The 17110-nt window shown below is 44.4% G+C and overlaps 1 protein-coding gene across 9 annotated transcripts in view; it reads right to left on the reverse strand.

Annotated features, from left to right (window-relative positions):
• Nucleotides 1–324: 324 nt before the first annotated feature.
• The window catches only part of LNX1 (ligand of numb-protein X 1), a 106146-nt gene continuing 89360 nt past the window's right edge, over nucleotides 325–17110 (reverse strand). For all 9 annotated transcript variants that reach the window (XM_066995866.1, XM_066995864.1, XM_013172765.3 and 6 more), the window contains 5 exons: nucleotides 16058–16192; nucleotides 10318–10495; nucleotides 8737–8953; nucleotides 1781–1939; nucleotides 325–1022 (listed from right to left, as the gene is read on the reverse strand). In XM_066995866.1, the coding sequence (XP_066851967.1) occupies nucleotides 887–1022; nucleotides 1781–1939; nucleotides 8737–8953; nucleotides 10318–10495; nucleotides 16058–16192 (825 nt within the window). In that variant the 3' untranslated portion in view covers nucleotides 325–886. The remainder of the gene's footprint in view (nucleotides 1023–1780; nucleotides 1940–8736; nucleotides 8954–10317; nucleotides 10496–16057; nucleotides 16193–17110) is intronic.

Genomic DNA, 17110 nt, shown 5'->3' on the forward strand with positions numbered 1-17110 from the left:
AAAATAAGACTGAAGGGTAATTTGCAGGGAAAGGCGAAGAACTATTTTAAGAAAAAAGTAACAAGTCCGTCATCACTTTCAGATTTCCTCTTTCTAGCACAGTGTTGTGAGATTGGCATGGCAGTCCTGCAGAAATTACACTGCCTCATCAGGGTGCTTGATGATATTAGTAGGGTGCAGTGTAGTTATTTGAAAATGATAATTCTATATGAATTTATTCATTCTATATTCTATATAGAAATCCTTGACTTAATAGTATTAGTCAGAAGCTAACAGGGAGACCAGTTTGTTTGGTTTTGGATGAAAATAATGTCTGTACAAATACACAGTTACAGTTATTTTTAATAATTTTAGAAATGTAGTTCACAGTTTTACAGACTAACAAACAGTACTTGAAAGTCTTGAAAATACCAGCTTCATGCTGACCATGAGAAAGTACACATAATCAAAGTGCTATTCGTGTGCTGGATAAAAATCTTCACCTGATTTTTGCAATTGGAAAAACTGCAAGGAATTTTTCCATAAATTATTCGAAGATTTCTTTTTATAAATCAAAATAAAGTGAGTGAGCAGGAGTTGCTGCTCCCTAAATTCCATGATTATTATAATGCATTAAATATATATATATATATATAAAAAAAGCAAAACACAAAAAAATTGAGAACATGGGGAAGGAACGAAGTCTGTAGCTTAAATCACTCTGAAGTGATTCTCTGATGTCTCCTTGCTTTGCCTTAACTCGACTTTTCTTGACATGCAGGTTGAAATTTCCCAAACCTTTTCGTTATAAACACGCATTTGACCCCCCAAAAAGCAAACGTGGCCGACATCTGGTTTTTTTTTTCTTTCTTTGTTAAATTTCTTGTATTCTCTGTGAAGACTCATTTTATAAAAAAGTGCCAGGCCAGGAAACAATTGTGAGAGTAATTTTTCCTTTCAGTTCTTTGAGCATCCTCGCCAAGCAGGCATGCATCATTCCTGATGTGTTCCTGCCATTGACAGCAAGGAGGATATCACCGCATCTGAAAAAAACAAAGGTAAATAGGAGAAAATTCAACAAGGTGACTTATTGGCAAATGACAAAGCGTGCCCTTAAGTTGTGGGGAAGGGGTATAAGTGAGCATTTCGCTATTCCTTCTCGGCTCACCACAGTTCATAAATGAGGGAATAGAACAGGTGAAAATAGTTTGGCGTTCACGCTTTTCCCTGTGTTTTCCCTCCTTTTCTTTGTAACTATAATTAATTAGACATATTTGAAGGAAAATAGGATATAGTTCTTTCAGATGTGAATGAGCTGTATTCTAAACAAAATATTTTTAAGACTTGATACATTTCCTCCATCCTGCATTTTACTCTCTTAAATTACATTGGTGTTTGCAGGGAAGTTGGGTTTGGGTTGTTTTTTGTTTGTTTGTTTTGTTTCTTTTGAACTGGGGACATAGGGAAGATTTCTTTTCACTACCCCAGAAATAGTTCAAACTGACGTATCTTTTTACTTACACTAGTGACTGTTAGACATCTAAAAATATTCTACAATGAAAGTAAATCTGTTGAAGTTCAGGACACTTGTGTCCTATTTACAGAGCTTAATTCTGTACTGCATTGAGCTCGCTATAAATTTTGAATGCACTAATATGAAGCATGCTTGTCTTCCTAATTATCTGTGATTCCTTTTTTCCCCACTTACAATGTGTTCAAGTAAGCTTTATTTTTTGTTTAAAAATATATCTAGATGAAAGCCTTACTTGATTGCTGCTACTTATTAGACAGTTATCATTACCTAATTCTTCCATCATTATATGCTGGTGTTCCCCCAACAATGGATTTGATAAAGAATGGTTTGTTCCCAGTGTGTTCTTCATAGCCTCCTACGATGCTGAAGCCAAGACTTCCGGATGTGTTTCTTCGTAATATGATTTCTTTGCAGCTGTACAAATACCTGAAAGAAACCATTCTAATTAAATGTCTTTTGGTTAACTTTGAATTTGGATGAATCATTAATGATGCATCTGCTTCTTAATATGCTCGTAGAGTGTTTCAGAGATATAAAATAACACCAAAGCCCCACAGTAGTAAACACCTACAGTTTCCTTTTTTTTTTTTTGTAATGCTGCTTTCTACAGCCAGTTACGCTAGAAGTAGAATTACTAGCTAATCTTGGTTTTAAAATATTTACATGAAAGTGACAAAGAAAAACACTTTAACTGAGACTGCATTTAGTATTTGTAAGCTGTAGTTCCAGAAACTATATTTCATTTGCCTTGTTTTATCTTCTGGATAAGAGCCTTGTATGTGTTGTGTTTAATCGTGTCAAAAGTAGCCAGGCATCTAGGACTGTGGTGCATGTCAAATCTAAAACAAAAATTTCAAGGCCAATGCATTGCACCAGAATTACAGAAATCTCAGCGGTCACTCAAGCAAGAATACCCCTGGAAGTAGGAATCCTGAGCTGTTCTTGCCAAGTAGCATGGTAAGTTGCAGCATGGAAGATGAGAGAAGCCTGTGCGCTTCAGTCTGTGCTTTGGAGTGAGTCTGCTGTTGAGAGGATAGCTTGTCCTCACTCTAACAATTAGCGGTATTTTATGGTAAGTAAGGTGAAATCTGCCTCTCCTGCCTTTTGTCTTTTACATTTAGGATATTGTAAGTTATGTTAATTCAAAGCTTATCTGAAACAACAAATATGAGAAAATGAGAGTAGTATTGTAATTAGACTCCTACAGTTCGCATATGGCTCTGAGTACTTTGAACATCTGTTTATTTTTTTTCCCTAACCAACCAGAAAAAAAATATATAATTTCATTAGTTACAGAGCAACAGTATTTTCGGTCCTTAATACTTAACCCACTCATTGTTATCTGTTTGCCCAGGAATGACTGAAAAGCCTGAAAACCCTTTCACTGTTCCAAATCTGAAGTGTCGGGCTGGCCTTCAGCAAGCAACTGCTCTGAGCTCTGTTCAGGAACTCCTCAGGTTTCTGAGAAACAGCTGACCCTTCTGGAGAAGGATTAATAACCTTATCTTAAAGACCAATGTGTCTAACATTTTTACATTTTGTCAAATAATACTTTTGCTCTGTTTCAGAGCAGAATTTTATAGTAATACTCGATTAGTCCCTCGGGACCTACTAATATTCACCTGCTGCCAGGATGGTAGGTATATAATACTTGAACAAGCACTCACTGGCTGCTAATGTAAGAAACAGGTGACGTTTGTTTCTTTCCTCAGCAGCCAGGCATTATTACTTTACCATCTGTGGACTTTTAAAATGTGCAAAATCACTTAAGACCTCTGTGTTTGATGGTACTTACCAAGGTCATGACCAAGCAATGCCAGGATTCAGCCGGTAGTGCTATTACCTAGTGTTGGTTTTGCAGGGCAGAGGGCTCTGCTGCCCCGCATTATAAGAGGACATGACCAAAATTGAAAGGTGATAAACTAAATTCTGATGCCATAGGAAGCAAATAGTCAAGCAGGTGAAGACATGAGAAGAAAATACAGTGAAGAGGAGGCTTACATGCATCCTGTACAACCTTCTGTAACTTCATTAGCTACATGGTCTCCATCAGTCTGGAAGGCATAAATGCATGCTTTTTTTTCAAAGAGCATGCTAGATTTAACTAAAATAGACATGGCTTACTAGCATTATCATTGTTCTGTGGTGTACCTAATTACCAAGCCCCAAAATACTTTTCTCTTAATATGATGGTTGTGTTTCAGTTGCCCATTGCCCTTGCACCGTAAACTGAATCAGAAAGTGATGTTCTGATGTTACAGAACATAAAACTTTAATTTCTTTTAGGATGAATGGGGTACATCTAGCTCCAGTATCTTGATTAACCTTGGAATTCATTGCCAGTACAACACTGAGTGTTCCTCTGATCATCTGGTGATGTTCCTACTTTGCAGCTCCGCGGGGACCTGCCGAAGCCAGACCAGGAAATTACTCCCACTCACCTGAAAAGAGACCTGAAACCACCTTATCAGCATAGCTGTCATCAGCACAGCTGTTTTGTTCTGGGGATGGACCCCCATGTCCTGACCCCGACCCCCTGTGCCACCCATTGCCTGACCGAAGGGGCTGGCTGTAGGCTGCATTGACAGCAAGGACAGCAGAGACCAGGAAGCAGGAGGAAAGCTGCTTTCCCTAAGGGTTTACAACTCTGTCATCTTTGGATCCTAATACCTAAATTGGTAATTACATATTTTAAATTTAACTCCCCAAGTCTGTTTTGCCCACGTCAGTAGTTGGTGAGTGATTTCCCTGGCTTTATTTTGACCCACAAGTTCTTCCTCTCGTTCTTCCTATTTTCTCCCCAGTCAGCCAGGGGTGTTGGGCAGTGTGTCAGGACCAACCCATCACCTTGGGCATAGCTGGAGATTGACATGAGCTCATACATGAGCTACGCATTAATGCTGCTGGAAATGTGGAAGGGATGCTGGGAGCCAGGCATGTGCAATGCCAGGCTACGTATCAGGCTGTTCCTGCTTGCTCCAGTAGTTTGTATGCAAGCAGGGATGCCTGGTCTGCCCGGGCAAAGAGCAGCCAGAAGAGAGGTATTTCATTTGGCTCTTTACAGCTGTGTAGTAATCAAGACAAGCTCAAAAGTGCCACAGAGAGAAAATGAAACAGTACTTGCGTCATCCAAAGATGCTTAGTGTGCTTGAGTAGATTATTTTTCTGTGGTAATGAACCTCCCCAGTCTGTGTGTTTTGACCCAGATAACTGCCATAACCCACTACACTGGGAGTGGTCCAAAGCAAACCATCTTCTGTCTTGGAACAAAGCAGCTTGCGGCCTTCTGCCACTATCTGTAAGTATTCCAGCAGTCAGAAAGCCGAGGACGAGGAGTAATTTATGTGTGAACTTGTCACAGATTCAAGCCTTGAGGATAAGCAGTGTCTAGACACAGGGTCCTATCTGAAGGAATACTACAGCCGAGCAGCAATTACTGTTGCACAAGAAGTTTGAAATTGCCTATTTACAAGTAGTTAAATGCACAGTTCCTTCCTTCCCTTCATGAAGGGTAAGTAGCCTCACGCTCTGGGAGTCAAAGCCAACGTGACTTCAGCAATAACAGGCTTCAAACCCGTGATGCTTCCCCTCCTGCCCTGATACAGTATCTGGCAGAGGACTGGAGAGATGTGTGAGAATTAGTCCCATCAGAGCTGGGACGGAGTAAATTTGGGGGAGTTTCCCTCCCAGTCCACGTTTTAGATCCAGTTCTACCCCTGGTCTGCAGAACGACTCCGGCCTACCCCTGTCTTTCTCATCTCACTTTGCAGATGAACAAAAGCACTCATGTGAAGTACTAATGTTTGTAAATGTTATGACAGGATGATCTATAAAGTATTTTTAAGTGCTAGCTGGGGGAAGGAAACATGAGGAGAGAGAAAGGAGAGCGGGAAAACAAGCTAGAGTAGAAGAAACATCACAGGGCTGGGGAAATGCTTTTCACCAGCTGCTACGCATTATTTTCTTTGTGCATGCTTAACAACATTTCCCTCCAACAATAAACGAGACCTGTCTTCCTCAACAACAAACAATTAAATTAGCTACCCTGAAATAAGGCTCCAGGCTGGAATGCTTAAGTTTCTGCATCACTGTTTCCTACCGCCTCTCAGCCCGCAGCCCCCCTGCGCCTGTGCAGTCCAAGTTTTGACAGATGTCAGATGCACATGTGCGTCTATTTTATAACCACCCTGCACTGGATTGTACTACAGAAAGAACAGAAGAGTTGTTTATGTACTATCAAACCATAGAAAACTAACCAGGGCCAATTGTAAGAGCACTGAAATTCAAGTGAGTTCCACAAACGTGAAATTGTGCAAGACAGCTTTTCTAAGGCTTTGAGCTTTGGTACGAGGAGTCCCATAACCTGCCTAGATGATTCTGCTGCTACTGACTTGATTCAGAAATATAATTCCCTAAAACTGTGTGCCTCTTGTCTATGTCCATCGCTGTAATATGTGTTCAACCCCTGGGAAACAGGCTACTAGTACAGAGCTAGGCATTTACAGTATGCCAGCCTCCAAAGTAAGGAAGCTACCTTTCTTTAATCAATCAATAGCAGCCACTTCATCAGCTGTGGAAGGAGGTCTGTAGGTATCCTCTAGTGTTTAGCTTATCTCAGACAACACATCTTATAGGACCGTGCTTTACGAGATTTTCATCAAAACTCTGTTTTTTGAACACGGAAGAAATCTTGCCTTTGCTACTTGTTCAGTTTTTCTTATGTAGGTGTACCCCATCCATCTTCCCAAGTACCTTACGTGACCCTATGTAGTGATAGCCTTTCCTACAGCCTAGCTGTATTGATTGTTCTTAGACTCAGGCACCTTGGAGCAGTCCCTCTGGAAGTTGGGATGGTTTTACTGTCATCATCGTGGTTTTAATTAAGATAGGTGAATCATCAGCCTTCCTGCCCCACAGTTGCGCACAAGGCAACCTTAACTGAAGCACCTTAACCTTTACCAAGACAGACCTGTCTGAAGTGTATGTGGACAGAGAATCACTTTCTGTAGCAGCCTGGAAAAAAAAAACTGTGAGACTTCTGGAAATACCTTGAGATCTATTGGGCTGTGATCCTTGCCAAAAGCAAACTCAAGGACTGATAGGAAAAGGTTAAATGCTCAGACTGGGGGGAAATGAGTTAATATGACACACGTTCTAGTGAGGGAACTTGCTGAAGGACTTCCAGATGTCTGGTGTGGGCCCTGGAGGACCAGTATAAGAGTACGAGGGTAAGAGCATTCACGCTGGGGGAAGAATGAAGGCTCTGATTGTATGCAATGAGCAAATCCAGATCTGATCCTCGTGCCCTGTGTAAACCAACTAGCTACTACCAAGGATGAAGCACACCTTTGTCGCTGTCACGTCTGATCAGTTTTGGTCCCTGTCTCAGTCTGGCGGTCGGACCCGCGTGTTGGCCTGGCATATTAATCCCCTGCTTGGGCCTGGCAGAGAAGGGCCGCACTGTGCCTGGCGTCGCAGCTGGGGATACGATTACAATCAGCTTCCTGTTCTCAGACTTGCTGACATTGGGGCTAATTTTCCTTCAGACTGAGTGGGTGGGAATGGCTTCACACATGCAGGCGTGGAAGAGGGGGATACGGCGAGCTTAGATACTGCTTTTAAATGGGGAAAAAAAAAATGCCACCCTTTTGCTGTCACACTTCAAAGCTGTACTGAGGGATGAGAAAACTGGGTGCAAGTCTGCAGCATTGTGGAGTTGTGTCATACATCTCAGTCACCTCACTGAGGAAATACGTCCTTTGGGTGGCTCTGGGTAGGAGATGAAGATCAGGCAGCTCAGGTTGTCTGTACAGCAGAGCAAAGTTGTGGTTACACGCGGCATAGGCAGGGTGCAATTGCTTATGCCCATCTAGCAATGGGTGGTGACTGAAGGCAAGACTCAGCACTGCAGAATTCAGCATCCACGAGGCCTAGTCTGCTTGCTTCCTCTCTGCTGGGAACGTTACCCCTGCCTTCGTGTTGTCACACACAGGAGCGCAAAAGCAGCAAGCAGGAATGGGGACCTCACTAGGCCTGCCTTTCTGAAGGGACGCTAGGAGAGAGTTCACCATTGCCTGGGGTTGCAAGCTATGGGCCATCAGTTCACTGCTTTTTCACAGAAATCAAAACCTAGGCCTCTCCGTTGGAGGAAGAACCTCTCATTCGTGGTGGTCAGACACACAGTCATCCTGCTCGTGCAGCACTTGAGCACGTGTTACAGTTGTTAGCTCCAGACCAGGCCCCAAAACACGTTTGTGTGAGGCACGTTTGTCCATGACAGCAGACCTTGCTGCAAGGTGAAGAAGCTCAAAATGGCTCAGGCCGGAAGGAGGAAGAGCATCTAACCTGCCCTGCGAGTGCAGGGAACGAGGACATGTCCTGAATCTGTGCCTGTAAGCAAAAGCCCACCTATTTTGCAGACTGTTTTCTTCATGGAAGAAAAAGAGATTTTCTGAGACAATACTGGCTTTAGGAATATGGGTGAAAATAGCTAGCAGGCTGAATTCTTCTTTCCTTGAGGCTGGGGAAGGCAGTTCCCCACCAGAGTGATGCTAGCTTTGTGTATCCACAGACTCAGAGCACATCCTCAGTTAACACCTCACAAAATGTCGCTGAAGCTGCAGGTATCTGCTGCGTGCACCAAGCGGGAGAGAAGTTCACCACATGTGATGTGGCTTTCATTATCCCTACTGAAACAACAACACAGCTGCTTCCTGGATGTGACAAATGTACTCCTTTCAGTCGGGGGTGGGGTGAAGAGAGGTGATTTGGAGATACTGGCCAACTGCACGCACTCTGTAACTTCTGGGTAAAGTCGAACAATTGAGCAGCATTTGGCGAAGGAGAATTAAGGGCTGTGCAGCTAGGGAGCAGCAGCAGGGGCAGCTCTGCCTTCTGCAGGGTGGTCGAGCCAAGGCCCCGGTTTAACAAGATCCTGTATCCATATAAGCTTTTCCTTTCACTCCCTATGTGCCAGATAAGTTTTCAGGACTGGAACAATTCAGGATACTTCCCTCCCTTGCAAGAGGATCTGCATGTCTATTTTTCCATGTACACATACCCACTTACAAAAGGGAGGTATTTAGAGGAAAGACTGTGACAGAGCCTGGATTTAATTAAGATGTCAGTGCAATGAATCAAGCCAAAAGGGAGAAGGACTGCCAGAAAACATAAATCTTTCCTCCCACTCCCCTTCAGGGGGAGGACGGGGCTGCTGGACTCACCGGGGCAGCCCCAGCCACATCACCCAGGAAGGTGACCACTCGCTGCTCTCGGCGGCCTCGGGGGGCAGGCGGCGGCCGCTCTCCTCCTGGCCATCACACGCCCTCATCTCCAGGGCTTTGAGCACCACCGAGGAGCTGGTGTTTTTCAGCAGGGCAACGGCATCCGTCCGGCTGACCCCCGTCAGGTCGATCCCGTTCACGTTCAGGAGGATGTCACCTGTGATGAAACGGGTGATTAAAAACACTCTGGAAAGGTTTCTAAGACACATCCCCAGCAATAACAAGAAAAATCCAGAGCCAAGATCTTGCTGCCTGATGAGACTGTTGATGGCATAGTCTAATCCACTGACTGTATGTGCTGTGACTGTCCTTGCAGGGGGACACCCCACTCTAAAGCCAGGGTGCTCTTGCTGCACCCCATCTGCATCCTCCTCAGACCTTGGACCATGCTCACTGGTCATCCCAGCATCTCGAAGTGAACATTAACCTCTCCTCGTGGTCTGCTGTGATGAGGCAGGCAACAGTCTAAAGGCTGCTCAAAACCCTGGAGGCTTATGGTGCTGTTATAACATCACGTATTCATTTGTTTCTAATTTTATCAAATTAACCAGGCTGAATTTTCCATGCTGGGTGTCTGCCTCATGATGAATATATATATTTTTTTGGAAAATGCAACCCACTGAGAGGCAGTTATTTCTCAGCAGGAGGAGAGGGGAAAAGCTGCTGGTTTGCTCCTGTTGCCGTGTCATACGTGTTTGGATTAGAAACTGTAGCTCCTGCGAGGGGGATATCCATATGCATGCTGCTACAGGCTCAAGGGGCTGGGCCAGACTTTTTCTGCCCCAGTTTCAACTGCCTCGGTGCTTTGAGGAGCAGGGCAAAAAAACCTTTTATGCACTCAGGAAGTTTCTCCAGCTTCTGGTCAGTGACTTGGGTGAAGCTGAGTGCAGGCTCTTGGCGACATAGCTTCCGAGAACAGTGGGATCTTTCACCATTCCCCTGCTCTCTACCAGTTCCTGAAAAAAATGCTGATAAAATGTGCTCCTCATCTTACTTCAGTGACTTATTCACATGGAGGAGGAGAAGCTATCAGTGTCTCCACACGCTGTGTTACATCAAGAGCCAAATGAAGGTATGAAGACAATGTTTCTGGACATGATATTGAGCCACAAGGCATTAACATTGCTTCATGTGTGATGGGAATTCTGCTCCTTTATATCTTTTAAAACCCATAAATGATATGGCAACAAACTCAAAAATTTACACAAAACAAAACAAACAACACCAAAACCACAACACTATGAAAGTTGCATAACAAAGATTTCAGTAGTTAGGAGATGGTGGTGCAAGCCCATTTTCCTGTGAAACATGATTTTGTTTCCTACCACAATATGTTTATATTCCCTTCACAGAGATGGTTACTGCTGTGTATAATAGCTTTTCTAGTAGCTAACTTGAGACCCTCTAATCTGTCATCTCCTAAGAGAAATCTCTGGGACAGCTGAAGGTGTCCGGGTGTGATGCTTTTGTACTATCCCCCTGTTTTTCAAAGCAAGCCTTTGAATTAAAGCAGGCTTTTACCTGTTTTTATCCTGCTGTCTCTGCTGATAACTCCTCCCGGTTCAACGCTTATCACATAGATAGGCAAATCCCATTCCCGGTTGGTTGCTCCGCCTGCTACTGTCATTCCCAGCGACTCCGTGTGATCCTTCCGGACAGCCACCACCTTCTCATGGCAGGTGACAGCATGAAGGGTGCTCTGTGATGGGGAAAACAAAACAAACACACACAGTGGGCATGGGGACCTCCCTGACAGCTTAGGCATTTTCTACTGAAGCAAATATTCATCGGGAAGTACTGAGGGAACACCAAAGCACTTTACAACTGCCTGCCATATCTGTCTGGGTGGCTGGCATAACTCTCCCAGGGCTTAGGCTCTGTGGAGTCAGAAGTGTAGCCAAAATAACCCATACCTTAGTCAGGCACAGCTCCTACTGAACTCAGAAGCAGTTTAGCAATGAGACCAAGAGAAGCAGGAGTAGGTCTTTGAAATGTAGATAAGGAATACAATTTTCCAAAAGGAAAAAAAGAAGAAAAAAATGTTCTTGATACTAAGATTACCAGTATATGTCACCATCATATCTTTAACTATCAGTTTATCATCTTTATCTTCCTGCTTGCAATCTGAACATCACCTGTGTAGTTATGAGAAACGGTACACCTGGGTTAAAGCAATAAAGGTCTTGGGACAGATGAGAAGACAGTCTTCATCTACTCTTCCAAATTTCTGTGTTTCTGTATAAGGGGCATATTGACTAGAACATGGTAGAAGTATATGTATTTCAGTGAGAAAGACGTTTACAGAGTGAAGACACAGCTTCCAGGGTGCTCTTCCTAGTCCTTGTGCTTCAAAGGTCACTCCATGACAGCCACCTCTGCTGTCTGAGGGCAGTCATCCTCTTGCTCCTGCCTCCAAATGGAGAGTGGTGTTACACACACACACACCACTGGCCACGCGAGCTAGTCTCTGAGCAAGGGTGAAGCAAACTCACGGGTAACCTTGGGATGCACCGGGAACACAGCTTCAGCACAGCCTGTGCACTGAATGGTACCTTTACAACACATCCATTTCTAGCAGAAGAGCTTGAGAGACAAGGATTTGTCTCCACAAAATCTGGATTTAAATGTTAATTGCTTTGGCTTGTTTAGGCATTTCATAAGCTGTGCTCCTGGCACCAGCTCCTGAAGATCCTAGTCCCTCTCGCAGAAACCATCTTGGAGCTAGAATAGACATGCTGCTAAATACATTTCAAATGTAACCCCCTGCCCCCCTCTCATTCACAAGCGTGACCTCACATTTACAGTATGCAAAAAGGATCTATAAATCTCATTTAAAGCCACATTAATCTCTTCTAAGCAATCTGAGATCCCACAAAGACAGTCTACCTCGGTTCCTGGGCCAGCAGTGCAGAAAGAGGAGCAAGAAAGCCCACGGCTTCTCCCACTGTGACTATGGGGAAGGAAGGAAGACAGCACTAAGAGGCTTTTATGGGAATAGGAAGGAAGAAAAGAACAGTGTCAATGGGAATTATGTGGTGTGGGGACAGATACATGGAGGGCTTCTTATATATAGTACTGGAACAGCTTAATTTTCAGGGAAGCCACAGAGCTTCAGGAACAAAAAGGCAAAGAATTCCATGAAAAAAGATCTTGTCTTAGTCAGTGGGACAAAAAGCAAATTGATACAGTTGTCTGGACATACCACCTGCAGAGCACTGGCACAGTGTCAGAGTAATTGGGTTTATGGCTTGCAACCGAACCTAAACGTTTCTGAAGGCTTTACAACATTCTCTTTTAGAGAACTTAAATGTCCTAGTTCAGGTCATCTTAATCCTTCAGAAGATCACATTCATCTTCAAGGCTTACAGGTTTTAAACTTGATAGCTCTAACTTTGTGCAAACTAAAAGTAACGTTTCATCCATGTTTGTGCAAAACATTGTCCTTTTTCCTCTAGAAAAGGAATGCCTTTCCACCAAGAAGCAGGCACTTTCTGCAGCATGTGGGATAGGGGCACCACTAATTTTCACAAATATGTGGGTATGAAATTTTGTAAGAAAATATGGAGTTGTAAGTAAGCTTGCAACCCTGAGCATTTGGAGCAATCCTGTTACTTTTACTATGTCCGTCATGTCTCTGACTCCCAAAACACTGGCTGATAAATCAGCTAAGGCTCTATTTTTGAGGAATCAGTGCAGAGACAAGCAGCTTTCAAAGTGGTGCTGACAAATTTTCCTGTTATATTTCAGTGAAAAATTATATAAGTACATGTAGTTGTATGCTGAAACATGCAAGATCAGTTTTCCTTTGAAGTGACTCTTCTGCATGTCATTTTTTACATGACTGCAGATAGAAAGGAGTTAGGGCAACTTGGCTGAGACGAAGGCCATGATGAAAGTAAAGTAAAGCCTTTTTCAGTAAACACACGTAGAGCTCTCTTGGAGGTACTGCTGATAATGAGTAAGCCAGTTAAAAGGCAGTGTTTATCAGTGACTGCATTTCAGTGCATTCTCTCCCAAACAATTGTCCTCCTCTGTCATTCTGAAATGAACTCAGAGGTCAGAAGAAAAACATAACAGTTCATCTTCTCCTTTTTACATTTTCTTTTTTTTGGGGGGTATGTTTACTGTAAAATAAACATTTACAGCAGATTATCACAACATCAAAGCCACGATGTGTGCCTTGCAGGCAAAGGATGTGGCTGCGTCTGTTTGGAAGATGCATTTCACCTGAAGGCTAACCTGCCTGGATGGTCACAGAACATTGTCTGCTCAAGCAACAGGGCAATGGACTCATTTAAATGCTTGGCAATTTGTCAAAAAGGAGCAAGAAAACAGCTCCAATTAAAAATAAGTGTTAGTTAATTAATGGCAAAACTCCCACTGACTTCAAAGAAACCAAATCTGGCCGATTTCTGCATTACAGCCCTGCTCAACAACCTCTGCTACACAAGCAAGCATTTCTGATATCTTTTTTTCTGAATCCAGGCAGCAGCCACAACAATTTGGGCTGGACGTCCCGTATCCCTGCACACCAGAGAACAGCTTAACGAGGTCCCGTATGGGAGCAGTCTCCCGGCACGCCATACAGCCCCCATCACTGCCACTACAGAAGGACGTGGCCATTACAAACTGTCCTCCTCTCTCTGCTCTTGGCTGCGTGGCCCATTGCCATTGGCATTGGCCTGAAAGGGAGCCGCCTCCTCGCTCCTTCCAGATGGAGGCAGGTTGTGGGGAGGGCAACGGCTTGGCCAAAAACGATTCCTGAGCCATCGTCTGAACAAAGCGGCTGTGGGAAGTTTATTCTTGGCACCAAAGGCAGCTATGGCTTGTGAGGAGCTTGCAGCCCACGTTTGTGCACAGGAGAGCTGCTTCCCTCAAAGAGAGGATTCCTGACCTGCTAATGCCACCTCCTAAGGGAGGGTCAGGGGCGGGGGGAAACACAATTAAAATTACTCGGAATCCAAGTCAGTTAGCAATCTGTCTATCAACCACACGTAATAAAGCTGTCCCACTGATGGCAGCAGATTCACCAAACCACACACACATAGCAAACTCCCCTGACTGTAGTGAGTGCTACCTTGTGTTTGAGCAAGAGCACGTGCTGTGTTAGGACACTGTGCAGACCCTAGGCCTGCAAGCATTACTCCTGCTCTAATGCCTATTAAAAACAAAAATAACATTTTAAGTCTGCCAAAGCTTGGAGTTTAAAAATCTTGAATTGCAAATGATGTTCAGTTAAACCTTCAGCAAAAAAAAAAGCTGGAGATATTCAAACTGACATGCTTGTATCCTATAAAAGGGCAAATAACACTCCAGTAGCGATTGCATCAGCCCAAAATGCTACAGGGCCTGAAGGAAATCATGACCACTGGCTGTACTGATCTACTGATCTATTGCCAGAGCATCTTCTCTGATATAAGCTCTCCAGTGCCCACACACAGACCTAAAGCGAGATGGTAACAGCTCAGAGTTTTCTTTTCTGTCTCTGATCTTCCCTGGAAAGTGCCCAAATTGTGGCACTGGGCAGAAACCCACAGCAGGTTGCCCGCTTACTTGCTTATGGAGCGTGTATGTCTTGTGGCAAACTGGAAATCCCCCTAAAAGCCACAACCTTTTCTTCAAAAGATGATTCATTAGCCTCAGGGGGACAGTTGCAAGGTCAACAGTGGCCTTTCAATCTCACCGATCCCCCAAATAACACCGAATTTACCAATTTTCATCCAATACCTCTTAGTACAGGAAGAGAAAATGGGGATCTGGGGCAGTGTATGGAAAACAAGCCGTGTTGCCAAATAATCACACGTGGTATCAATTAATCAGATCTCTGTGGTGGAGCTAGCAGGTGCTCCAAGCATCACTAGAAATCATATAGCAGCATCATGAGCTAATTGCTGTCCTACACATATCTCCCTAAGGAAATCATTACTTCATTAGGAAGTAATGTTTTGCAGATGCATGATTAGTTGGGCACTATTTGCTACTGGCTAGCAGCTACCCAGCACCAGCTCTGCTCTATGGTTTAACCCCTGTTAATCCTTACCAAGGGCTGTGATTGTTTTTCCATGAAGTCTCAAAACTAACAATAAAGACACACTGATATATATATATATTACACATAAAAACCACCAAATAGATATAGTTAAAACAAACAAATAAACAACAGAGAGAAAGCAAAAGGAAACCTGCAGAGAATGGGCGTCTTTAAGCTTTTGTGAAATGCAGAGCGAGGTTTTTCTCCTGGCTGACAGCTGCACGCCCAGTCTGACAGCTGGTTCAGTCCAAAAGTCTCTTTAAGGACACTTCTGGCTGCCCATCAGGCAGGATGGATTTAATCCAGCCCTGGCTGTCTTCCTTGCTCATACCCCCTTGGTGTAGACCAGCTCATGAGGGTTTTGCATAATGGTGACACTCAGAGTGATTAACGTAAATTAACCAGGCATATGACTGAAATTTAGTGAAATAAGGAAACTCAGCTCCTGCATGGATATTCTTACATGCGGTAAAAATATGGTTAATCTGCTGTGATTACCCGTGGTGTTAAATAAAAGCCACTTTCATTCATCACAAGCACCTCCATGCAACAGCTTAATCTGGTTGAAGTGGCAGTAGTCCTACTTAAAATTATGAGTGTAGTTGATTCAGATTCACTTTTCTCAATGCAGACAAGTTTTTAAAACACTGAAGAAAGCTCCTAAATCCCCTCTGTCCTAGGCTGACATTTCCTGGACCAGGACCACACTCTTCTGTCCCTGTCCTCCTCAGCCCAAGGACAAGACCTGGATCCCCAGGTGCTCCCAGGGGAGGTCGCTCCTGCTGTTTTTCTGCTGTAAAGATGATGTCCCCTGGGGCCATACAGCAGTGGCACAGTCAAGCACAAGCCTCCCAAACCAGCATGTTTGGTGACCAAACCCACCAGAAACTTGCTGCACTTGCCATGGCCAGAGAGAGGACCTCCCAGCTGCAGCTTTAGAGCTGGGTCATAGCACGGGTATCTTCGGAAATAAGCAACAGACTAATAATAACTGTAACTTTCAAGAAGCTTGAAAGGAATAGGATTTATAGGAATCTCAGATTGATCTATGAAAGCTTTTAGCCTGCAGGCTTTGCTCCAGATGGAGAAACCTCAGACAAACCTGTTATTTTCATTGGAGTGCATCTCCCTGCAGTGACAAGATCCAGAAACATCACTGCGGGTCTCCAAAACCCCAGCGGCCCACCAGGTCCCCCTTTCCCATGGACAGAAGGATGGATGTGCCCTCACCTTGCAGGGGTTGTTCCTCTCAGCAGGACAGGGCTGGGGGCTGCTGCCGTAACTCCAGCCCGTCTCCTGCAGGATGTCCGGGGGCTGCTGCCGGGTCTGCCGCGACACCACGAAGTGAACCTGCTTCTCGCTGGCCTGCGGGAGGAGGCACAGGGTGAATCCCAATCCCACTGCTCTGCCACGATAATCCCGGGTAAATCAACCGGGGACGGCTCACAAAACACAGATCCCATTTAAGCTTGGTTGGGATTTCCCTCTCACGTGGTCGCAGTGACATAAAGCAGTAGCATCAGTTCAGGTTAATAAAATCCATAAAAATTTACTGCCAGCTACTTAAAACTTGAAAATCTGGTGTTAACTCTGAAAATTCCTGTCTGCCCCAAATCTGGCTGCAGCTAGTGATCCCACCCATGGTGGTGGGGTCACTGAGCAGTCCTTGTGCCCACCTGTGTGCACCAGCACAGAGCAGCAACCTGCCTGCCACAGGAGAGAAACAGACACCGGGAGCTGCTGCTCCCTGAAGCTAGTGCTATAACAAGGGATGGGCTCCAGCTTCGGCTGGTGAAAGTGGGGGATAAATGATGCAGCTGAGCCCACCTGCCTGCAGCAAGCATGACAGATGTAAGGCAGCTTAAAGAAAGGGATGTGGCACCATTTGGAGAGGTAAAATCCCACCGTGCCAGAGCACAGAGAGAGAGAGTGAGCAGACACAAAGAAGCCTGCAGAGTAACGGAATTTGGGGTGGGACAGTAGCCAAAACTCTCACTTTAGGAACAGCAACTGCAAAAACAATTAACCCGAAATCAGAGCTCAAAATACTTCTGCACAGCAGAGTCACAGTACTTGCATGTCTAGGAGATGCTGCAAAGCCTCCAGTGAGTTTTGTTTGCTTGTTGCTTTCAGGTGCTGTGTGTATGCCTTATGTTGGCCGTGTTAATTCTGTGTACAGGTGATTTTCTGTTGTTGAACCAGCACTTGTGAGGTCATCTGTGTCACTAGAAGGCTTAACTCTCCCCTCGGAGAGGTGCACATAAATCTATTCGAGACAACGGT

Source organism: Anser cygnoides, chromosome 4 (assembly GCF_040182565.1).
Source record: "Anser cygnoides isolate HZ-2024a breed goose chromosome 4, Taihu_goose_T2T_genome, whole genome shotgun sequence".
NCBI classification, from domain to species: Eukaryota; Metazoa; Chordata; class Aves; order Anseriformes; family Anatidae; genus Anser; species Anser cygnoides.